This window comes from Haliaeetus leucocephalus, unplaced genomic scaffold (assembly GCF_000737465.1).
Source record: "Haliaeetus leucocephalus isolate CR32 unplaced genomic scaffold, Haliaeetus_leucocephalus-4.0 Scaffold362, whole genome shotgun sequence".
In the NCBI taxonomy this organism is placed as follows: Eukaryota; Metazoa; Chordata; class Aves; order Accipitriformes; family Accipitridae; genus Haliaeetus; species Haliaeetus leucocephalus.
The window spans coordinates 1,745,189-1,770,462 of record NW_010972798.1 but is presented as its reverse complement, the minus strand read 5'-3'; the positions used below and the strand labels follow the sequence as shown (position 1 = coordinate 1,770,462).

Below are 25,274 nucleotides of genomic sequence, written 5' to 3'. Positions count from 1 at the left end.
CCTGAGCGTATGCCACCCTTCCCAAACCCTTCAGCAGCCACTCACGGACACCGCAGACGAGATGATGAAAAATTGCTCATCTCCAACCACATCAGTCCCAACCCCCTTAAAACACAGGGGGGGGTCTTCCCATACCAAAGCACAAAGCTGGTGATGGGACCAAGTACCAGCCCGCAGCCTCAGCACCTCCATCCTGCACCATCCTACTGCTTCTGGGGGCCCAGCGGCTCCTCTGTGAGAAGCACAGCCTTCACTAAAGCATCCAGCAGTGGTATAAAGACATCAAGAGGCACAAATTGGCTCTTCCCATAGTTAATCACCCAACTTTAATTTGTCCAGCCTCAACTTCCAGCCACTGATTCTCAGTATGCTTTTCCTTGCAAGAGTTAAGGGCTGCCTTTTCAGTATCTATTATTTTCGCAATAATGGATACTGTATTATCTCGCAACAGGTTTTTGGCATGAGTAAACCAAGGACGGGTTCACTTGGGAAAGGTGATTTCTTACAGTACAAAGTACGTGACAAAAATTGCACAGAGATAAGAACATCTAAGTTGTAACAGTTCAAAAACCAGACAGATACTTCTGCCCAGTTTCTTGGCTAGTTTAAGTCAATCTGGTGCAAACCTAAGCATGGCAACCTGAGTCTTTCAAACTCACCTAGGAGCCTCCGTAAAGTCCAAGAAAAATAATTAAATAAGGATGGGAAGCGGTTAGGTGAAGTACAGCAAGACCTCTTTGCCATCCCGTGCTTCAGAGATGCTGTGCTTTGGATAGGAGGATGAATTTTAGGTGGTGATCACTTCGCTTAGAGGAGTCGCTTTCCCCATGGCTGAAACACAGCCCTGGCAAAGCAGAGTCACCCTGGAGGTGCCAGCACACGGGCACGCTGCCCCGAGGACTGCTCTGCTTCATCCCAGCTGGAGCAGACCCACCGAGCTCTGGTTCTGCTGCCCCCTTCCAGCACAAACCTTCATTTAAACCAAAAAGTAAAACCTAACCTGAGATCCAGCCCATGCTGCAAACCAGCTGACTCCTTGAGCAACCCCAAAGCCAAACCCAGTTTTTATTCTCAACCCAAAGATGCATATTTGCTCAAGAGCCATAACAATTTTTCCTTATTATTATTCTTAGCTAGAACATCCAGCCTTTCAGCTCGAGGTAAAAAACTCAACACAATTTGAACTGTGATCAACCAAAACATGAAATGAATTCTGTGTTTTATTTAATAAACTCCAGCAACACAAGGCTGCCTGGTAGACACAATGTAATTTGTTTGGGATGTAAAGATGGAGAAAATAATTGTTTTGTCTTCAAGGCAATTAAAAAAAAAAAAAAAAGATTTCTGTATTAACAGGAAAGAAGCTGCCAGGCTAAAATTCATATTTAGTAAACTATTTTTGCTGTTCCCTTATATTAGCATGCAGAGATTGGCAATTCTTGTTATTTTACTCAAAGTCAAGAAGTCATCACGTGTCACTGGGAAGTCATTGCTGCTGATATTAGGAGCTCCCCTGAGAACTATGCAGTTTGCTAAAAAACAAGCAGAAAGGGAAGGGGGTTGGAAAATGGCAGTTGCTGAATAGTTCTCAAAAATATGACCCAAGATGAAAAAGCACAAAGAGCAAAACAAGATAATTTCATGATTTTTAAGACAATCTAATGATTTGGAATCATAAGACAATTTTAAGACAGTCTTAAATCTTCTGCTGACCTCCTCTCTCAGCTTGTCTTAACTGTGCAGAAGCTGGACCCCAAAGCTTGGCGCAGTTACTCCAAAAAAACCAACATCTCTTAATTTAAAAAAAAAATTCCCAAAAAGACTATTTAAATAACCACAAAAATGAAGTAATAAATTGAATGAAGAAACCACACTAAGGACTTTTTTTAACCACAGGATTCACTAGGACCTGAACAAGCAGCACCTTTTAAAACTTTCCCCTTTAGGATTTACCAGGATGACAGTAGCGTGCAAAAAGAAAAAACAACCAGTATAGCCAAAGAGCTGTAAGAGTCAACTTTTATAGCACAAAAAAAAAAAAAAAAAAAAAATCATCTGTCCCTGTAAAAGCCAATTTGTGGTGATCAAGCCCCATAGCCAGCCACTGCCTGGCACAGGCAGGGAGCAGGCACAACATGCTGAATATAGGAGCAAAGCTACGGTCCCAGACTCTTTTTTTGTGGTGGAGGTGGAGCACGGTGATGGCCCACGGAAGGCCCCCGCGTGGCCTGGCATAGTGACGGTGGGCTGACACGTGGTGCCGGCAGGAGCATCCCCGCTGCCGGAACGCGCTGTGGTGCTGCCAAGCTCGGAGTCAGGCTTGGTCCCCAGCAGGACCCAATGTGCCACGGTGGTCACCAGCACCTCGCGGTTTTACATAGCCATCGTCGCTTTTGGTAGTGATTAAGCCATGTAATGGGCACTTGGAGGGTATCAGGTTCCTGCTGTTTATGGGGCTGTATTAATAACTGGGGCTAAAACCACGCAGACAAACGTAAAGGGGGCAGAGCATCTCTGTTGTACAAAACAATTGGGATGGAGAAAAGAGGTTTCTCCAGAGCAGCAGCATTGGCAAAAGCAAAGCTCTCCCAGGGCTCTCCCAGCACTGGACCCCAGCCAGAAACCAGCTTGGGGGGCCCCTTTCAGTTCCTCCATATGGAACGCATCCCTCTCGCTTGGCTATTTCAGTTAAAAACTCCGTTCCCCTCTCTTGCAGCCAGGCCGCCAGCGCTGGAGGGAGATGCAGCCGCAGCCTTGAGCAAGTACTTCTGAAACCATCCCTGACCCACCTCCGCTGAGCCCAGCGCCAGCCATGAGCGGCTTCTTCTCGCGCCTGGACCCACGGCGGGTGCCGTGGGGGGCGGCGGGCCATGCCCTGCGCACCCGCGTCCTGCGTACCAAACCCGTGGAGTCTATGCTGGAGGGCACGGGGACCTCCGCTGGCCAGGGCGCCAGGTTGGCCAAGGTCCTCACCACGCTCGACCTCATCTCCCTCGGCGTCGGGAGCTGCGTGGGCACCGGCATGTATGTGGTGTCCGGTCTGGTGGCCAAGGAGATGGCGGGTCCCGGAGTCATTGTTTCCTTCATCATCGCCGCTGTCGCCTCCATCTTGTCAGGTGAGTCACACGGGTGGGTTTTTGAGTAATGTGCCATCTCATGCATCCTCTGGCTCCGTTCACGGTCTCCTGGCAGGACCCACACTCAGCAACACAAGCTATGAGGAGGTAGTGACTTCTCCATAGACTAAAAAACCCTTTCACACTGTGCGGGAGCATGATCATGGACTCTACGACAGATCAATACGATCATAGTTGAAGACCCTTTACTAAAGCATCAGACATCATTTTTATACATTGGTTACATCCGTACATGTGTTTAGCTATTTTACTATTGGTTACACACATTATTCACACGCTGTCCACGCGCCTAGTTACACTTAATGATTAGTTATATCAACAATGTACACGCGCATAAACGTAAGACATAATTGATTATACTAACTAAAACATGCAAAACTTGTCTCAGTCTAATTGGTCAAGATAAACTGCCGAATTGAGGTTCTCTGTGCCAAGTTCCCTTTATCGTGGAATGCGCACCTGTGTTCTTCTAATTGGCATCTTTCTTTTTTTGTCTTCTTGTTTATTCTGTTCAAGGCCTTCTAAAGGTGTCTGGAATGCTCTTGCGACCGTTAGCTAAATATGTGTCCAAAACACCGGGCTTACCCAGCTCAAGGCACACACCGTCTCTCATTGCCCAAATCTCAGACCAAACCTTGTACTGGGAGCCAGCACCCCAAGCGTAATTACCCCGATGGGCTGCTGATGGCTTCCCCAAGCATGGAGCCTGTGGTCAATATTTTTGGAACATTTGAGAGTTTTGCAGTGCGTGTCCCAGGCGGAGAGAGTGGCCAAGCCACAGCATTGGAGCAAGAGCACAACGTGGCTTGTGGGAAACCCTGTTTCAACAGGAAGGATATCGGTGGCTTGGGTAGCGCCAGGACCAGCTTCTTTTGTTGTGGACATTGCTAGCGGTCTAAAAATTCCTCAATTAGTTTTGGAGTTGATTTTATTGGCTCCTATTCATGCAGGATCACTCTTTGAATTTCCAAACAAAAAACTCCAACAAACAAATGTGCAGAGAGAGAGAGGAATTATGTATTTTAGTGAAAAGCTGGTGAATTCTGTCTCCTCTGTAGGAACCCAGCTGAGCATATGGCTCGAGCTGCGGTTTGCACATGAAGCCAGTACTGCTGGCATTTGTCCTTTCCAGATCAGTGCTAACATGATGATGTGATGTTCCTCCTCTCCCTGCTCAGAGGACTTTGCATGCTGTGTCAGTCTGGTATCCAGCTTTTATCCGCGGATTGGATAAGGAAACTTGAGTAAATGGCAAAGGGCTTTGATAGAAGACAGGAACAGCAAACACAACAAAATGACCCGCCTCAGCTTTTCAAGTCACTGGATTTTTGTAGGAGGAGGTGGAAGCACATCACGCTCTTTCCCTGGAGGTTGCAGTGCTGCTCCATGCAGATCCCACCAAAGTCCGTGCGAGTTTGAGCCCCCTACACCCCTGCAGCCCAGAGGTATAACCCTGGCACAGCACCAGGAGGAGCGTCCTGCTCTCTCCAAAGCCGTGCCAGGAAAAGACCCCAGCCGTGCTGGCTAGAGACCACCACACAGACTGTCCTGCCTCCCCGTTCCCCCGTTGGACCCCAGTGACAAGGCAGCTCAGACACATTTAATGTTGCTTCAGCCCAGAGCAAGAGCTGAGAGCATGCAATGAGATCCAATGCTTATTTGGGATCCCAACACAAAAAATGAACCAAAAAACCCATTATTTTTTAACCGAGGCAGTAGATAGCATCAGCATCTTTATCCTTTCCCACTGCCTGCTTTCCTTCCTCTGTGAAGGTTTTCCTGGCTGTGATGCAAACCAAGAGCAAACGGAGCTTGGGTGGGTCTCATCTAACAAAAACACACTGCTCTCCAAAAAGGGGCTTTTTTACCCCAGACGCGAGCCCTGCCCCGCAGCGGGGAGCTCCTCCTGCCTTTGCCCACAGGAGCCCGTGCCGCTTCCCACTCAGCTTTCATCTCCCCTTGCTTTTGCAGCCCTGGGAAAGCATTTTGCAAAGGATGCGGTGTTTTGATAATCTCCTTGGCCGCTTCCTCGCTTTATGGTTGACGCTGCTGTTGTTTGTAACAGCAACACGTCTCTGGCAAGCAAAACCAAGCAAGGATTCAGGGACCGGACAAGTTATTGGGCTCACAAGGGACGTGATTTCAGCTCTCACATCACAGTCCCTGCCGGTGTACTGGGCACTGAGCTCAGGCAAGCATGCACGGACAGATTTTAAGGAGTTTCTCACAGTTTTAAGGCCAGGTGGGACCACTAGATCACCTGCCTTCCCTTGATGTATTGAAGATCACAGAGTCAGATCCCACTGCCTACACAGTGAACCCAAGAAGGTTTTGGCTAAAAAAAGCACCTTCCAGAAAGCCTTTTGGCTCCCCTGGGAGACAACCACGGGGAAGCCCTCCCGAGCAGGTCCCACCAATGGGAAACCCCTCCGCACCGTTTAGCCTGGTTTCAGATAGGGATTTTTCTAATTTCATCCGCCTGACAAATTCCATTTATGCCTTCCCCCAGGTTTAAGCAACATGCGTCACATCAGGGTATTTACAGACATAGTATAATCGATTGAACTGATAAATTAAATGAAATCAATCTCTTTCATTCTCTCATCGGATGGCCTTTTAGTCAGCTGTCAAACAGAAGCATTCGCCCAACTTCCCTCCACAAAGCCTCCAGCACAGGGGATGCCACAGGCTCCCTCCATCAGCTGTGACCGCCAGGATTCCCCACACTCACCCCTGTGCCTAACCAAAGCCCCTTCTTGGCAAAAATCAGCAGTTTGCATCTTACCCAGCCCCATTACCCTCTCCACAGTCTTTTCCACCAGCCATTGCTTGTCCCTTTAGCAGTCTCCTTTCCTAAAGCAGTACAACCTTGCCGATCACATCGTGCAAACCCCTTATTGCGAGCTCAGGCAAGGGTCAGGTTATCCCCCAGGATAGTTACTGGTGTGGGATAGTTTTCCCTGCCACACAACCCCACAGGCTTTGCTATCGGGCTGCGCAAGGCGAGAAGAGACTCTTTCTCCCACGGGAGCTGCTCTGCAACCCCAGCAACCCTTGATGGGGATTTCAAGCACCAAGCCACAAAGTTTTGGAACACATTGCCATGCTCTTACCTGGTAGCCGTGGGGGAGCAGGCTCAGCAACAGCCGTGGCAGATGACGGAGCAGGGGAGAGCTGAGCATGTGCCTCAGGTGCTGCCTGGCTGCAGGACAAGGGCTGGGATGAGGGGCTCCAGCTGAAGCTGATCATGAGCTTCTTGGGTGGTATGGAGAGATGAGAGTCCTTTTTTTAAGGAAGCTTTCTTTATGGAGCTGCCTTTTATAGATCTGCCCACAGTGATCATGAAACACAATGGACAGGCTCAGTGGCTTGCTGAAAATAGGATTTTGCTGTCTGCCTACCTCAATAAATTGGCTGCTCTTGGTTAACGAAGGATGGTCCCTCTGGATTTCTTGCATGGTAGCAGGAATTAATTGGTGTTACCTCCAGCACTGCTGAAAGACTCCTCCGTCCTCCTTGTTTCACCTGAAACATCACTCCCACTGTGTCAGTGCCCTGTGGGATGTCTCATGGTCCCTGCGTGGCCTTGTGCCAGGCAGCAGCGGGAGGGTCAGCATCCACACCACGGCCACCACCACCCTGGCACGCCAAGAGCAAGGCGGCAGCCAAGAGGGTGAACCGAGCTGTGGTGCTTGCACCAGTTCCTCGTGGCACCAGTTGTGCTGCCCAGCGGCTGTTGCAGTGCTGGGGTTTGGGGTCTGAAGCCAACAGGGACTTCGTGGTCCCTCCTCCTGCCCCACCGAGGCATCACCCACCAGAAAAAGTCCTCACTGGGCAGGTCAAGTTGCCCAGTGTGACCCCAAGCTACTGCTAACACAGAAACACCTAACCTGTACGCTGGCGCTCTATGCGAAGCTGCTGGCTGCCTCACCTCCTACCCTCAAACAAGATAAACCAGGGAATGGAGAGGTCAATTAAATCTGAAAAATGGCGGATCTTGGAAGGGACAATGTCATGGACCAAACCGCTCAGCTGTGGTTATGTCCTTCTGAATAATGTCAATAACTGTATAATTACACCAGCGTAATGACTGTCACACCATTTACACAGTGTAGCTGATATTCAAGGAAAAGAAATGGTCTTCTGTAAAACGACTACTCTTCCAAACAACCAGTGTGTTGGTTTGTTTTCTGCAGAAACTTGCAATCACTCTTGACTGAGGGGAAAAAAAGAAATCTGTCTGCAAATTTAAAGAGTCGTGGTGGGGAGAGTGTGCCCAGCCTCTGCCTGCAGCCCCAGAGCCAGGCTGGCTGCGCGGGGGCACTGGGAGAGCTGCATCTCTCTGGGTACTGGGGGATGAGATGCCGAATAGCTGGAGCTGCCGAGGAGTAACTGAGTAACACAGTTTCATTATGCAGTTGTATTACAATAATAATAATAATAATAATAATACACTACTGATGCAGCAGAGATTGGTGCGATAAAATCTGTACCCTAATAACCTATGATATTATCTGCACCCAGATAAAATCTGCACCCTAATAAATTATGATATTATCTTCCTTTTTAAGCAGAGAGGGAAGTGCTGTGAACCCCATTTCTCATGGAGGACCTGCAGCACTGCAAAGCAAAGTGATTTGATTAATGCCACCCAATACAGCCACCAGCAGCCAGGGATGGATGGCAGATCTTGCATCGCATATCCCCCAGGCTGGATATTGCATACTATGATAAAAAATAGTTTCTTTTCTTTATGTATGTGATACCTAATGCAGATATCCACAACATGTTGCTGGGCCCAATGCATAGTCAAAGGTTACTCTTCTATTTTGGGGTCCTAGTAGAGTAATTGAAAACTCAAACATTTTAAAACATATTAATGTCTTTGCTTTGCTATTATCATTCTGTATCAACAACAATCCTCTTTAGGCTTTATCTTATCATTGGCTAAAAGTAGAGCTGCCTCCAAGAAAGATTATATGATTTTTAAGGCCATCGAAGAGAGAAACTGGATACTTGTCCCCATCAGAGTACCTGTTTCATAAATCATTCAGGCCTGTAGTTATCTGTGAATGTCTTAGCTTTGCTGAGGGCATGCATTTTTCATCAGCTTTGCATAATGACTGTCTGTAGGGCTGGATGATGGGGATGTCTCGCTGCTTCTGCAGTTGGGCCTGCTTTACAGAAATCAAGTTTTGAAGAGTCCCATTGCAAAGCCCTGCCAGCATCGTGCATACAAGTTAAACAGTGAATGGAATATACAAATCCTCCAACACCAAGAAAAGAAGCACCACCGAATTCAGCTTAGGGATTCAATAATTCTGTTTGTACTGTGTAAAAACTGCACTTGCAGCAAGAGCAGCAACCTCATAACGTTTGTATAAATTATTCATTCCTCTCTCTCTACTGAACTGATTGCAAATTTGAAGCAATTATTATCTTCTAAATAGAGAATAGTAGTTGATAAAGAACTCAATAATTACTGTGTGTTTACACAATGATAATAATGGTCCTAACCCATTAACCTGTGCAAGCTGAACTGGGGTCTTCGGGGCAGGGGCTTAATCAGTGTTAAACACACGGGATGCAGTGCGCACTTCCAGCACTTGTTCTGACTAATTGTCGTGGTTTAACCCCAGCCAGCAACTAAGCACCACGCAGCCGCTCACTCACTTCCCCCCATCCAGTGGGATGGGGGAGAAAATCAGGAAAAGAAGTAAAACTCCTGGGTTGAGATAAGAACGGTTTAATAGAACAGAAAAGAAGAAACTAATAATGATAATGATAACACTAATAAAATGACAACAGTAGTAATAAAAGGATTGAAATGTACAAATGATGCGCAGGGCAATTGCTCACCACCCGCCGCCCGACCCCCAGCCAGTCCCCGAGCGGCGAATCCCTGTCCCCCCCCACTTCCCAGTTCCTAAACTAGATGTGACGTCACATGGTATGGAATACCCTGTTGGCCAGTTTGGGTCAGGTGCCCTGGCTGGGCATGAGAAGCTGAGAAATCCTTGACTCTAGTCTAAACACTACTGAGCAATAACTGAAAACATCAGTGTTATCAACATTCTTCACATACTGAACTCAAAACACAGCACTGTACCAGCTACTAGGAAGACAGTTAACTCTATCCCAGCTGAAACCAGGACACTAATATTTGGGGAATTTATGACTAAGTCCTTCTATTCCTTTTAAATAAAAGCTAATGGTTGTTTTAAGACAGCAATGTGTCAGGGTCAGGTTTTTACTGAAAAGTATCCTGACATAGTAAGTACACAAGGAGTTTGGAAAGTATTAAAGTCCATTGAAATCCCTTCCCAAACGGTTCCAGTTAAATATTTCTCTTTGCTTTTCTTTTCTTCTTCTACAAAGTCAATTTTGCAACTATTCTTCAGAACGAGACTTACATGTAACATTTTTAAGGGTCAAAATAACTTACATTCTCTATCTAAGGTGGCTTCAAACTCCTCTTGCATGAGTACGGATGACAGAAGGGATGATCAGGGCAGTGCTTGTGCCTGGATCTGCATAGCTATAACCCAAGATAGGCATTTGGAGTTTGCACAGTTGGGGCAGGGAGACTTGTAGCCTTGTGTGAGCCCTCCCGTGGCATCTTGCTCTAGGATGAGGCTGGGTGACACTGGTCCAGGATCCCATGCAACAGCTATAACCATCCCTGACCTCTTTGTGCCCCACAGTGCTTTGGAGAAACCCAAACACTGTCTCTGGCAGGTCTCAATGTAACCAGCTTTTCCTGGCAAACCCCAGGGCTATGATGGTTTCTGCAGCCAAAAGTGCTGGGAGCTTGTCAGAATATTGATACCACAAATAAAACATTTGATAAAATCCCAGGAAAAATGGCAAAAATCATATTATGGTGTTGCTGTTGGATGGGGAAGAAGAGGTATCTATCACCTTCAAAGCTACTGCAGGCAAACAGGGCTCCGAGGACCGCACTACCAGCGCTGCCCAGTTCTGCTCCCTCTGCATGAATTCCCCCCCCAGCTTTGGTTTTGTGTCTGTGGGGGCTGCAGTTGGCCATGCTGGAGGATCCCATATCAGAGGCACACATGATAGCCTGTGAGAAGGCTATTCTACAGTGGGCTATAAAGGTTTGGCTAGTTTGAACTGTGTATCCTCAAAAAAAAAAAAAAAGTCCCTCACATCTTGATTTTAACGGGAAAATGGGCTGCTTTTTCAGCCAAGCAATTGGGGAGGGAGGGAAGGTCACCATGGCCCCCTGCGATGTCTCTGGGCTCCTGGTGCTGACTACAGCCCTGGGCACCTCCTGACACCTACAGACAGTTGGGACGAAGACAGTTTTACTTTTTTGCTTTTCCAAGCACATTTTCCTTATGTCACTTCGTATTTTTCTAAACAGGCGTTTGCTACGCTGAGTTTGGCGTGCGGGTCCCCAAGACCACGGGCTCTGCTTACACCTACAGCTACGTGACGGTGGGGGAATTCGTGGCATTCTTTATCGGCTGGAACCTCATCCTGGAATACCTGATCGGCACGGCCGCCGGCGCCAGTGCCCTCAGCAGCATGTTCGACTCGCTGGCCAACCACACCATCAGCCGATGGATGATCAACAGCGTCGGGACGTTGAACGGACTAGGTGCGTCACGCTGTGCATTGCTACCTGCATTAATTAGGGCCTGAAAAGTAATTGGAAGCTCATCAGAAGTCAGACATGGATGTTAGGCTTCATTCATTATTTACCATCCGTCTGCCTCTGGTACTTTGCCTTTGCAGTCTGGTTCACAGATGGGTTTCGGGGGTTGGGGGGGATACACGATGTTTTGAGCCCCTTTGGGATGAGCTGACATTTAGCAGAATAAGCACTCAGAAAAATTAGTTGAATGTCAGAGGCTAACAACAGCACAGGAGCACTTCACCCAGTGCAGGCACTCTGCTCGGTCCCGTTAAGGCACTGGCGGAGCCTCGTTAGAGGGTACAAGCTGGTGTCTGCAGTATTGCCATGGAGAAACTCAGGGCTGTGGTGGTTCTGTGTGACCAGCACTTCCAGCAACAGTGCATAGTTCCTACCAGTAAGTAAAACAGCTAGCTGTCCTGTACCTGTTATGAAAACTTAACGTTTGATTGATGTTTAATTAGTATTTGGCAGATACATGTTATGCAAACTGGAACCTGATCATTTGTTTGCTGCCCTCCTGAAACTCCTAACAGCGTCTTGAGGTATCAAGATTGATCACCTTAATAAAACATCTTCAGCTAGCGAAGGCAGGGGCATCTGGAGACCATGTTTGCAATGAGACCAAGGAGTTCTGCAAAGCCTCAGGGTCTGAAAAGCCCCCACAGAGTTTCTGGAGATGTTGTCCACAGCTGTGGATGGAGAGTTACACAACTCTTTTCTTTTACCCAGGGAAAGGAGAGGAGTCGTACCCTGACCTTCTTGCTCTGGTCATTGCTGTCATTGTCACCATCATCGTGGCCATGGGGGTGAAGAATTCGGTGGGGCTGAACAACGTGCTCAATGTCATTAACCTGGCAGTCTGGATCTTCATCATGATTGCTGGTCTCTTCTACGTCAAAGGTGACAACTGGTCTGAAGGGCAATTCCTGCCGTTTGGATGGCCGGGGGTAAGTCCTGGGCGCACGGAGGCACACGCAGCACCCAAGTGGGGCCACCCACCCGCCACAAGCTCAGCTTTGCTCGTGGTATACGTACCCCACTTCCACTGCACTCTCCAAATCTCAACCCCGCCAAACCCACCTATACTTTGGCCGGGGACCTCCAACTTCCACCGCCGCAGGCTTGGATCCAGACCTCCTCGCCCCGCCAAACCCAAATGGTACAGCAATGCTCTGCTCGTATCTCCTGCCACCTCTTAGAATAAAGCCAGAACTTTTCCAAAATGTCGTTCTGGAGAGCCAAACCCCATGTGAAAGTATACACCAGGAAATGCCACTAATTGCCAGGCAATGGAGCAAAATGAAAATGCAGTGGCTGTCCGAGACAGGGCGCTTGGGAGGAGCTGGCTCAGCCTCTGCGGGGGGGGAGATACTTGTGTTGGCTGGTTTTCAACAACAATGTTCTCAAGCATTTGTTTTGAGCACTTCATAATGCCACCTGCCAGTACTTATTTTATGGATGTTCCCTCAAAGCTTACTGCGAATTTGGACATATTTGGCTTTTTTAGCTTGCTTGCACTGGTTTTTATCCAAGGATGAACAGGGACTGAAAATATCTTAGCTGGCCTAAACCCAAGATAATTTCTCAGATTTACTGCTCAACTCCATCAGGGTTTTGTGCAGAAAAATAAGCAAGAAAGTAAAGTAAACTAAGAATCTTGATTATTGAAAAGGTCCCAAGCTGCCATACGGTCCCTGCACCTCCCTTCAGTAAATCAATACCTCTCTGCCAGAGAACAACAGCGAGGAGAAGAGCACTGAGGCCCATTTGAGAGCAGATGTCATATTTACCTCTGGATCGTGCTTGGTTTTTTATGCCATACAATAGGAACGAAAAAGAGAAAATAGAAAACAGCTGGTTTGCTCCAATTCAACTCACCAAATATCTCCTGGCACAACCCCATAGTTTTAAAAGATACATATACAAGAGATACCAAACCTGATAGGGTCTTCCCATCATTTTCAGCGGGTTGTTTCTCTCCCAAATTGTTTGTAAAAGTAAATCCATGGCAGCACAAGCATGAGATCACCAGGAGCATAGGGGATACTTTAAAAAGGTAATTACAGGTAGTCCCCTGAAAGAGGTGAGTTTTACTGTGTGCTCCACCACTAGACAGCTGAGGTGACAGAGGTGTGACAGACACGTGGTACCAGCTAGCTAGCTAGATGTACGCGAGGGTTTTACAACTGCAAATTAGCTCACTCACAGCCACACAGTCTTTAGCCCGCTTCAGCGTTTCTTTCCTGTAAATGTCCTTGCTAATATTGTATATTTTTTAAAATCACATTAAAAAAATAACTCAACAGTAAAAATAATTCCTCATCCAAGCACTCCAACGTGTGCTCCTAACCTGTCTGCAGCTTCCAAGCAAAACAGAGGTTGTTTGGAAAGCGGTGCACATCTGACTGTGCTGCTCTCTTCTGCTTCCTCTGCTAGCAGATCTTGCTGCCACATGAGACATCGTGCTAAGATAGAACGTGTAAACATGTTCCAAATCCCTACTAATACAAACGGATTTGGGGTGGAGGATTGTGAAAGTAAACCTGAAATTGGTTAATTGCCTCCTCTGTCGCTGCCAGGATCTCCCAGCAGATTGGAGCACTGCGTGGGCGCAGGTTCGTGGTGCACCACAAGCGAGCTGCAGATGCCTCCAGTGACTTGGACCGCACATTAAAATCCTTTCCCTAGACCACATCACTGGGTTATGGGTGCTCCCAGGGTCAGTCCCCAGATGGGAATGCCCAGCTCTATGTGTGCACCCCCTGATCTGCCCCCACTCACCCTTTAGCTCAGCCAAGGCAGAACTGGGCTCCTTCATTTTCGCCCAGTTCCCTCTCCCTGGTTGGGTGCCTCGCACTCAGATGCTCGATCCTCCGCGCAGGTGCTCAAAGGGGCTGCGACGTGTTTCTATGCCTTCATCGGCTTCGACATCATTGCTACCACAGGAGAAGAAGCGAAGAGTCCCAACACCTCCATCCCCTACGCCATCACGGCCTCTCTCGTCACATGCTTGACAGCATACGTGTCTGTAAGTACTAGCTATACATACATAAATGTACATAAATATATATGTATGCATAAATATATATATATATATAAAAAAATATGTCCCTTCTGGGCATCTGCGCGGCTCCCCTCCCCATGAGCCAGGGTGCCAGTCTGACCCTCAGACAAGGGCCCTTTCTTCGGTGAGAACGGAGACATCAGCTGTGTTTCCACGTGACCGTGGTGTCCTGCCAAGGCTCCAGCCTGGTTTGTCCCCAGGCTCCCGTCACCCTGCCGAGATCCCTCTGCCGGCTGCAGGGAGATGGTGGCGGCCGTTTTCCTCACACTTCATCCCCATCCGCAGCTATTTTTGCATCCAAAAATGCAGCAAAACAAAAGGAGCGGCAGTGTTGCAGCAGCCTTTCTCCATGGTTTTGGGAAAAGCAGCACTGCTTCTGCCGGAGATATGGGAGAGGGTCCAAGTGAGGGGGAGGATGGGCAGGGATGGCCATGTGAAAGATATCCAGTTGCTCTGCACCCCAATAAATGCACGTCTGTACTCACAGATTTTCCCTGCAGAAGAGCAAAACTCAGTCACAAAGGAGAAAAAAATATTGTTCTCTTCATCTCAAAGAAACTCACCCACTGCCTCTCCTGCAGCATGGTGGGCTTCCCTCGAAACCAATTTCTCTTTGGCTCAAATAGGGTCAGAGTGTTGCCCCAGGCAACGTTATCTTGGATTTTGGGTCTGTCCCATGGGGAGTGCGTAACTCGGGCAGCACTGTCCCCACACAGGAACGTGACCAATGTGAGTGTTACTAACCCCACTCAGTCCCACCAGCCTCCTGCATCACCGCTGCAGTAAGGGTCAAGGTGTTGCCTTCGGAGGCCTTCCATCTAGCATTTTACACCCCCCCCACAGGGGACATAGGGATATAATCCCAATCAGACTTGACATTTTTTGGCTTTCCACCCTTGAGAAGCAGCCCCTGTTCCCTGTGAGTCCCCAGCTAACACCCACATCTTGTTCCTCTCGCCTTCCCCAGGTGAGCATCATCCTCACACTGATGGTGCCCTACGATGCCATCGACACCGAGTCCCCGCTGATGGAAATGTTTGTGGTCCATGGCTTCTACGCAGCCAAGTTCATCGTTGCCATTGGGTCCGTGGCTGGCCTGACCGTCAGCTTGCTGGGCTCCCTCTTCCCAATGCCGAGAGTCATTTACGCCATGGCTGGTGACGGGCTGCTCTTCAGGTCAGTCGTGCCCATGCTGGCATTTATTTTTTCCTCCTTGGGACCCAGAAGGGAAGTGTGCTGGGAGGGACGGGGACTGTCCTGCACCCTGACAGCCCACTGCCATCACTGCAGGGAGCAGCAGGCATGCACAGACTCGGTGCTTGCAGAACAGCGTGCCCACCAAAACAAAATCCTGGGGAAAAAAAATCAGGACGTATCTATGCAAAAGTTTCTTATTTGGTGCTGGTAGCTAGAGATTCAGCTTATGGGAGGATGAGCATTTAATTCAAGAGTTACTTGCAAAGGAGAGCAGCTTATACACATAAAATCTTGGCACTTATTTGCAAGTGTCCAAATGCCCATTTCAGAGCTGGTTAGACCTAGATCTAACTCCAGATCCAGTCTCAGTAGTATTTCCAGTCCCTGGCTGTCTGGAGCCTAAGCACCAAAAAGCAACAAGAGCTGAAGGGATCACAGCTCTGACCCTGGCCCCTTCAGCTGAGTAAGAGTTACTACAACAGGGAACCACTGCCATCTGCAATTTTAACCTTCCGCAACTGTTTCGCACTCCAGATTTTTGTCCCACATCAGTTCTTACACGGAAACACCCATAGTGGCTTGTATCGTCTCCGGATTCCTTGCAGCACTGCTCTCCTTGCTGGTCAGCCTGAGGGACCTGATAGAAATGATGTCCATCGGCACACTGCTCGCCTACACGTTGGTCTCCGTCTGTGTCCTGCTCCTCCGATACCAGCCCGAGAGCGACATCGATGGCTTTGTCAAATTCCTCTCCGAGGAGCACACCAAGAAGAAGGAGGGCATCCTGGCCGACTGCGAGAAGGAAGCTTGCTCCCCAGGGAGCGAAGGAGAAGAGTTCGCTGGCCCACCGACCAACACGTGCGGGGCAAAAAATCTGCCGTCGCTGGGGGATAACGAGATGCTAATTGGGAAATCTGATAAATCCACCTACAACGTGAATCACCCCAATTATGGCACGGTTGACATGACCTCGGGGATAGAGGCAGATGAGTCTGAGAACATCTACCTCATCAAGCTGAAGAAGTTGATTGGCCCTCGCTACTACACCATGAGGATCCACCTCGGACTGCCGGGGAAAATGGACCGCCCCACGGCAGCCACCGGCCACACAGTCACCACCTGCGTGCTCCTCCTCTTCGTCCTGATGTTCATCTTCTGCTCCTTCATCATTTTTGGGGCAGACTACATCTACGAGCAGAGCTGGTGGGCTGTCCTCCTCGTTGTGCTGATGATCCTGCTCATTGTCGTGCTGGTGTTTGTGATCTTGCAGCAGCCAGAAAACCCCAAGAAGCTGCCCTACATGGCACCTTGTCTCCCCTTCGTCCCTGCCTTTGCTATGCTGGTGAATATCTATCTCATGCTGAAGCTCTCCACGGTCACATGGATCCGATTTGCCGTCTGGTGTTTTGTGGGTGAGTCCCAGATTCATTTATTCTAATTTTTTAACTGACATGCTTTTGAAAGGATGTTAATAATAACTTCCTTTAATTAGAAAGCTTAGGCTGATGCTTCTTCAGCTGGGACATACCCAGTCCTTTGCATTTGGCCCTTGTCATCCTGAAGTTCTTAGAAACCTCGGTTTATCAAGCCCCCGAATCACAGCTAAATGGAAAGTGACACCTTCAGAAAATGTCAGTTTGATGGAAGTAAACTGCTCCATGCAAAGGTGACTATTTTGATGAGCCTTTTGATGCAAAGTAGGTGGGTTCTGGAAATTGCCTCGGAGGCAGGTTTCCTACAGAAATCTGCCTGCTTTCTTGCTATTTCACCTACTTGAGCTGTTCAGCAGCCCACACCAAAATCTCAGCACTCTGTTTCCAAAACCCAGAGCTGCCCAACCCTAACAGCCCTGGCAGAGACAGAGCCAAGGGATCTGTGGACTGTATCTCCTTTTCTTGGTCTAAGTCCTTAACTTTGTGGCAGGGGGATCTCAGGACTCACAAGTTCTGTTGTGGACCTTTTTTTGCCAAATTTAGGCTTTCTGGCCCATAGCCAGGAGCCTGGCATGTCCATAGTTTCCCCTGCTTTACATTGCAACCCACTTACTCCACAAACCCAGGAGAAAAAGAGCAGCTCTCATTGCTCCTCCTGAAGCCTCCCAATCCTGGACTAGAGAGAACCGAAGCAACACGACAATATCAGAGCCAAGGACTCTTTACAGAGAAATAATAACCCTATGGGTAAACATATGTATTGTAGCAGCCCACAGGAACCCAAGTTGCAGACAACAGACCCTGAGCATGCTGCCAGCACCCAAAAGGACCATCCCTGGCCAAGCATCCCACCAGCAGCCCTCTCCTTTGGGAGCAGGGTTCAGGGTCCTGGGTTGAGAGGGGGAAAGTGGTGGGGAAAGAGAATGAGGATTGATGCAAAGGTCATAGTCAGGTGCCACCTTCCATAAAGGCAGGAATTGCCCCTCCTGGAGGAGGGGTGGGCAGGCACAGGCCTCCACACCGAGCTCACCAGCCTTCGTGCTTTTCGCAGGTGCCTCCTGACATTTGTAGATGTTTGAGCTCAGTTGGCAGAGCTAGGAGATGACATGAACAGACCTTGGATCTCCCTCTGGTGTCTCAGAGAGTTTAGAGCAGTCTCGTGGTTTCCACCCTTTGGGTGGAGGCTGCTACCACATTTTTGCTCCATTTTGCCATTCCCTCTTTGGCTTTGGGGTGAGGACTGCGGTTATCCTGAGTCAGTCCTCCACGACTGAGGTCCCATAGCAAAGCTCCATCTCTGAGAGTGCCCTAACCCCAAGCCAAGCCATTGGGCAGTAGCTGTTACCTGCACTTTTTGGGCTGGAGAAGACATGCTCGGCACTTTTTTGGCCCTCAAAGGCAATAGGTGAAGCTGCAAATCCAGGGCATGCCTTTCTACCTGGAAGCAAAGATGACTCCCAAGCATCAATTTAATCCGCTGTGATTAAATACTTTCCCCGGTGGGTACATCTAATACCTCTTCAGCTGCCAGCGATGGCAACGAGTCAATTAAGCCACTCCATTAAGGTGCGATGGACTTCACCAGACCCATCCATGGCTGCTTGCCTGTTGGGAGGAGGCACATCCTATTTGTTTTTCTGGCAGAGGTGTGTGGTCCTGCCACACAGACTCTGGATTTAACCTCACAAGCAGTCCTCCGTGGCCAGTCCACAGCATGTGGAGAATTCTGGGTTCTCTGTGCACATGTCTGGGGTAGGTTAATCCCAGGATCTACAAGAAATTAGACCTCCAGGTACATTTGCTTCTGGGGAAAGCATTGGTGCGGGAAGGTGAAATCAGGTAGGGCTAGAGGGAGAAGATGACATGAAAGTCCTGAGGGGATAAGGACAGGATTTCAGAGTTGGTTTAATGCCAGATACGCTCATCCTGACAACCCTAGGGCATATGTGGCTGTGAGCACCAGCAGGAGAGAGACAGAGAGCATGAGAAAACTCCAGAGAGAAAAGGGTAGCCGGGAGGGTAACAGGGTAGAGATGCGGGTTTTTGGCACTTGGGAGCCTCCACACGTCTGCTGGGAGCTGCTGTCCCACCACGCTGCAGATGGCACAATCACGTGGCCAGCAGCGATCCCAGCTGATGTTTAAAATGTACAGCCCTCAGGTCACAGCTGGCAGCGCGAAAACACAAATCCGACAGCTTCGAAGAGCAGATATCAGGTACAACATATGCTAGCTTAAAAAATATAGGTATATTTACTTATGCTTAACCCCCATCAGCTAGAGCCAGCCTGGCACTGGGTGGGAGGAGGCTGGTGGGGAGCTGGGCTGGATCTCTAACCCACCCCTGATGTGGTTTTTGGGGGAGAGGTGCCATTTTGGGTCCTGGCATTATAGTGATGTTTTATCTAGGGGCGCGGGGCCGGTGCAGGTGGCTGGGGTCCAGCCTTCTCCCTCTCGCCCGCCGCAGGTCTGCTTATCTACTTTGGCTACGGGATGTGGAACAGCACGCTGGAGATCAGCGCCCGGGAGGAGGCCCTCCACCAGAGCACCTACCAGCGCTACGACGTGGACGTCGACCCCTTCTCCGTGGACGACAGCTTCTCCTATGCCGCTGAGGGCGAGGGCTACCCGGGCTGGGGTCCCTCTGAGGACAAGAGCTTCTCATACCAGCAAATGGCAGGAGCAAAGGAAAGCCATCGGACAAGTAGCAAGTCGAAAAGCAAAGGCAGGCACAAACCGCCGTCGGAGGCTCTCATCGCCAACGACGAGTTGGACTACTCGCCCGAGTAGCGGGGCGGGCAGCAGGGCGTCGTGCCGCCCAGCCGATGAGGAAGGGTCCCCGTGGCTCCCCCCCATCCTGTCCCATCCTCCCCGGGTCCTCCACCACCACCCCGCTCACCTCCGGTCCTCGGGACATGCTCCGCAATTGCCGTTGACCCTGAACCAAACACACTCGTGGCCCGTCCCGGCTCCACCGGTCGGGTCTCGTCCTGGTGAATGCCAGCTGATCCTCCGGCACCGGTTGATCTCCCGGCACCAGCCGCACTGGTGGAGGCGGTGGAGTGAGAGATGTGCCAAACTGGGAGGGCATTGAGAGGTAGAAGGAGCCCCGTGAGGGGACAAGATGAGTTGTCCCTGGGGAATGTCCACCCGATGGCTGCAGCAGTGAGATGTCACTCTTACATTTTTGGCACTTTCTTAGCACGTGTGTTTTTTTTCTTTGAACCACCCAGAAGTAATAGCTGAGCCAGAGGGACAGACGGGTGGGTAGGTATGAAATGGAGATGGACAAAGCCCTTTCAAGGAAGTAGCTCAGAGGTGGATCCAGGAATGTTGGTCCCATCACACAGCATTTCCATGGCCCATTCTGGCACAAAGGCACTTGGTGCACGCAGCAGTGCTACCCCTGTGTCCATCCCCACACCCCAAATCCAAGCGTCCCAAATACTGTGATTCAAAATTACTCCGTGTCTCAATCAAACCTTGAAGTCCCAGCACAGCCAAACATCCCGAATCTGCTGTTGGGACCCTGGTCCCATTTCTGGTCACAGCGAGGGCTGTGACCCGCTCTTGGCTCAACCCACCTTGTGCGAATGGTCGACGAGGACCACACACCATTTCTCTGAGCATCACCGGTCTGAGGCTGGGTGCTGTTTCCACCACATTGTGTCTTTTACAAAAATGACTGCGCCGTAATTCCCTCACCGCGGTGGGCACATTTCAGCGCTCGCTCTGGCCTCAGTGCTTCAGGGACGTGTCCGTGCCCCCGCAAATAGCGACGTCCGTGGGTCAGCCATGTCTTGGCAGGGCTGGGCCACACATGGTAAGCGGAGATGACTTGGCTGCTGAAATCTCCCTCCCTGCTGCCGTCTCCACCTTGTACCATTTTCTCTGTTTCTGACCCTGGCTTGGTGGCCACTGTATGAAAAAAACACCGAAATGCTGCTCGTTCTATAAGTGTCCATATTTCAATTTGAAACCAAACAGAGCTGGTGGCTGGCAGGGCAGAGTTGGTCAGCAGGTGGATGTTGTTCATAGTTAAATCCTCTGGTATGGCCCGAGCATGGCCATGACGCCCAGCAGTGCCATCAGGTTCACTGCCACCAGCGTTCCCGCAGCACCGTCGGCGGTGATGGGGTTTGGTCACGAGCACCGTCTCCCCCAGCACAGGTGGCAGCGGCACTGCTGAGTCAGCAATTAGCAGCAGGTCCAGTTCTGGAGCCCATCACCACCATGCTTAGTTTAACACACTGCAACAGAGGAATGTCTTTTTGAATAAATAATAACCGAGGAAGCACCCCATCAGACAGTGACACCCGTCCTCCTCCCGGCTGCCAAAGGCTGTGGCCGGATCCATCCCCAGGGCTCCTCTGGAGCAGCGCAGACCCACTTCCAGTACCAGGGGCTGCTGCTGGCATCCCAGGGGACAATTTAACATCGACAGGGGCACAAGGCAGGATTTCCAACATGTGATGCTGAGAACCACTAACACTTTGGTTCGCTGGATGAGGCTCAGCCCCCCTGAAACACAGCGCAGAGCCTGCCTGGCACCCTCTGTGGGCAAGCGGGCTGCTGGGTGCAGAGGGTGCCTGGACCCACGCCTGTCCCCATCGCTCCTGGGGCTCAAGGGCTCGATGGAGAGGCTCTGCCCATGACTGCAGAAGTTTCCCTGCAGCTCCTGTCCCAAACAGTCACAAACTACAGTCCTTTTCCCAGTGGAGAAGAGCATGCGATTCTGCAGATCTTAAACCAGAACGCCCCGGGCAAGCCAAGGGAAGTTTGGCCTCTGCGAGGGCTTCAGGATGGGAGCGAGGATTTGGCAAAAGGACCTGTAAGCTTCGCTCTGGCATCCTCTCCCGCTGCCCGCCCCACCATGCTTTTACAAGCAGAAATCCCGAGCGTGTCCCACCGAAAAGCTGTTTGCAATGTGCGCACCCCTCACGGGCCAGCTCGGGAAACCTTCCGGGCGGTGCTGAGCACCTCTCGCAAAGGTCACCTCTCACTCGCGCTTGGCTGCTCTCATCCTCGATGCCTTAGAAGTACCCAAGAGAGATGGCACCTCGCAGGTCTGGCTTTACATTTTCAGGGAGAAAGACTGATGCTATTTTCCTACCAGCTCTTGTACCACATCCGAGGTAGTCGTCTTCGTCCTGCTTCCGCGTGGTATTTAGGCGTCTGCCGAACCGCAAACTCATGCCCAAGTACCCTGTCGAATCAAAGCCTATTATTCCTTTTGCAGCCTTAATCTCTCGCTACAGAGCAGTTACCAGTACCAGTGTCTGCCGTCCTGTCCGCTCTAGTCATGCCCTATTTGACGAGGGCTTGATCCCTTGCTGTTTGGCATCCGTAGGAACCCCTCCATTGGATCCATGCATTGAGTGAAGACCTTGGGCTGCTCTTGCTCCCGGTCACCCATCCTCCTTCCCCTTCCCGGGGAAGGACCGGTGCAGGATGTCTTCACCATGTCCCGGGGACCACCAGGAAACAGCATTTAATGCCACGGCACCGTCTGATGCGGACGGGCTGCCGTCAGCCCTCACCGTGTCAGGGCGGGTGGGAGCCGTACCCTCCTCCCAAGCCCATCACATCCCACCTAACGAAGGTGTGTAAGGAGAAGGCGGCCGAGCCGCAAGGTTGGGTCTTACCTGGGTTTGCCCGTGACCGAGCGGCTGGAGAGAGGCCGGTTTGCAGCCAGGGTTCCCCCACCCTGCTCCGGGCAGCGGTGCCTGGGGGACACGCGGGTCCAACCTCCGTTTGGGAGCTCGCGTGTTTTCCCTTGTAGCAGGTGTTGGGTTCTTCAATGGGGGCAAGCAAAAGCTGCGAAGGCCAAAATTTTCAGCCATGTCCATCGCCTCTGGGCACCACTGGCCCCGGGGGTGGTTTCGGATGCTGGGAGGAGGTGCAAGTGCTTGTTTTGCCGTAACCCTAAATTCCAGCCTTTCCCCCTGGGGGTCCTCGGGGAGGTTCTCACACCCCTGACCCATCAGGAGGACACAGGCAGAGCGGTACCATCCCGTTCCCACCACCGGTGAGACACACAGCCCCCCCACGCCTGACTGTCCTCCGTGGGGGACACACCCTGGGGGGGCCCAATGCATGCTACAGACGGAGAATAAATACCTCAAATCTTCCAGACCGACTCTATAAGATCTCAGTCCCTCCACAAATTCACTCCGCACAGTTATGACCGCTCGGTACGAGGCCCAGCACGCCAGCATCCTCCACACGGCAGAGAAATCACACCCCAAATGACATGGGATGTTGTAAATCCAGCTTGTAAATGATCTTCACTTCATTTTGTTTGGTCTTTCTGATGTATATCTTGCTTTTTTTGCAGATGGTACTTTCTGGTGTAAAAATTCTCTGCAGTTCTGGTATGAAATTGGTGTATTTGTTAAAAAAAGTTTGTTCTATTAATTTTTTTTTTTTTTTTGTGGTTTCCAAAAGCCCATTGGTGCATTGTACAATGGGATCTTGTAGTGTGTCACGAGAAAGAAAAAAATATGCAGATATGTTATGGAGTGATTTTTATTTTCAGATGATTGTGTTGTTGACAACTATATATATTATATATATATTATCAAGATACTAAGAAAAAAACCCTAAATTTACCAAAATCTGTATATTTTAATAAATGCATAAAGCTTTATTGTGTGCCTTTACATTTAAAAATCAAACAGGAACTAATGGATTTTTAAAGAAAGCCAGAGACAAATGTGTCTTAGTATCGGTTCCCATAGTAATGTAAATCTTTTAAATGAAAGACTAAACCAAAAAATAAAAATAAAAAAATTACCCATATAAATTTTGTTAAGCCAATCAGTACCTGAAGGTCTGATATTTTTTCAATGCTAAACTGAAGCTAGAGATGAACAAGTCTTGCCTTAAGTGCTTCTAAATTCCTTTGTAGAAGATCCATTTCAGTAGGCTGACTTTGGTATTTACTTGCACTCTTGTGAAAAATAAAAATGGTTATCAGTTTACACAATAATAGAAAAACAAAACAAAACAAAAAAAAACCCTAAAGCAAATGACCGCAGGTTGACTATTGCAGTGCGAAGCCCCGGGGAGTGCCAACGTCTTCCCGTCTGCTCGTGGTGCTGCCAGCACCCACCTTAACTGGGGTGTCACAGCACCATCACCCCCCTGTACTGGTGTCCCCACCATGGGCTCTGTCCTCTTATTTGGGGAATGGGGAGGCTGCCAGGTGCCCTCCCCGTGATGGGGAGCTATAGCTGGTCCTGGTGGAGCTGGGGAGGGCTCCACTGGGGCATCGGGGACCACCACCTTCACATTGGGGTGACCACCGGAGCTCACACCCACCACTCCACAGATCATATTAGGCACGGCGTGGAGCAGTTTTTCCATTCAGGAGAATTATGTTTGACTCTATTTTCAGGCTTCAGGTCAGCAAATGAGCACCAAAAGCCTTCAAGAGCCAACAGCGCTGCAGCCAGACCAGCCTGGAAGAACCCCACAGGGGAGCAGGGTGTTTTGGGAGGGCACAAAGCAGGTATTTCAGCTTTGATCCTTTAAAAAAACTAGAAAAGTTTAATGTTCTTTGTGCTTCTTCCAAACCCTTCCCCTCTGCAATGCCAGCACTAATATCCTGTCCCATACTTGGCCCCATGTCCTCGCATCCCACGGTTGCAGATGTCCGGTTTCCCTGCGACTGCTCCGGACTTGTTTTGCTTTGTTTGGATTTTTCTTCCCTTCCCCAAAATAAAGCTTCTTCCTTCCTCCGAGCAGCTTGCCCAGGGCCTTTTAAGCCTCGGATTTGGGATCAGCTGCCAATAACCTGTAACCGTGGGCAGGGTGAGCAGAACCCCAGCACCAGCTTCTGCTGAGGCTCCCCAGCCCCACGTGCCTGAAGATGTCAAGTTGCAGCCCAATGGTGTGGGCAGCAAAAAACCCCATAAGCTCGTTCCTCGTCGGTCACGCACTGCTACCCGAGCCCCTCTGGCAACACCAACACCTTGCCAAAAAACACCCTCGAGCATCTCAGAGAGTTTTTCCCGTGCTTTTCCCTCCCGGTTCACTCCAGGGCCGTTTGCGGGGCAGCGTTCCAGCAGCTTTCTGCTCTGAGATCTCCCACGCCTCCATCGGTCCCCGGGGTTAACCGGCCGAGCCGTCGGCTGGGTTGAAGCCACGGGCAGCGGCGTACAATCCACAATCCCCCCGTGGTCAGCCTGCACAAGCTGGCACGTCTGTGCGCCGTCCCTTCGCCCGTGGCACCCGCACATCAATGGCAGCACTTATAGCATCTCTCCGGCGCGTACAACAACTGCCTGTGCCCTGCCTCTGATGTAATGGGCACCAGTGTCCTGCTGCCGGCCCCCCGCGCCGCTGCTCGCCTCGGGTACATTGTATAGGACGGCAGCGATGCGGAGTTGACACCTTCAAGACTGCTCGGTCTTAAAGGCAGACGCTAGAGCTGCTGCCTAGCTCTTGTCCGTGCGGGCAAAGGGTGGTTGTGGAGCACAGGAGTCCTCCTCTTGACTCCTTTTAAATGCTCTGGCCTCAGTTTCCCACGGGAAGGAGGCGAGGGGTGGGAGGTACAGCGCCCTCGCCCGTGGCTGCGTCGCCCAGTTTGGCTTCTCCAACTGAAAGTAGACCGAGAGGAAAGGACAGTCCCTGATCCACCAAGGCTTGACGAGCAGCCTTGTTTTCAAATTCCTCTCCCTCACCCCAAACAATCTGGCTGGTCCTCTCCTCTGCTTGCTCAATCCCCTCTCTTCCCACAACCAACACCTGGGCTCTTCCCTGCATTCATTCCTGAAG

General features: G+C 50.2%; 1 protein-coding gene across 1 annotated transcript; it reads left to right on the top strand.

Annotated features, from left to right (window-relative positions):
* Nucleotides 1-2,803: 2,803 nt before the first annotated feature.
* Nucleotides 2,804-19,283, top strand: SLC7A14 (solute carrier family 7, member 14). The gene is made up of 7 exons (XM_010572890.1): nucleotides 2,804-3,116; nucleotides 10,525-10,761; nucleotides 11,530-11,747; nucleotides 13,682-13,828; nucleotides 14,832-15,040; nucleotides 15,596-16,473; nucleotides 18,961-19,283. Exons 1-7 carry the CDS (start codon nucleotides 2,813-2,815, stop codon nucleotides 19,281-19,283), a joined length of 2,316 nt encoding a protein of 771 aa, XP_010571192.1. The 5' UTR covers nucleotides 2,804-2,812.
* The last annotated feature ends 5,991 nt before the right edge of the window (nucleotides 19,284-25,274 follow it).

Coding starts and splice junctions, on each gene's coding strand:
- SLC7A14 (XM_010572890.1), top strand. CDS start 2,813: ATGAGCGGCTTCTTCTCGCGCCTGGACCCACGGCGGGTGCCGTGGGGG. Junction 10,762..11,529: donor CGGGACGTTGAACGGACTAG/GTGCGTCACGCT, acceptor TCTTTTACCCAG/GGAAAGGAGAGGAGTCGTAC. Junction 11,748..13,681: donor TGCCGTTTGGATGGCCGGGG/GTAAGTCCTGGG, acceptor TCCTCCGCGCAG/GTGCTCAAAGGGGCTGCGAC.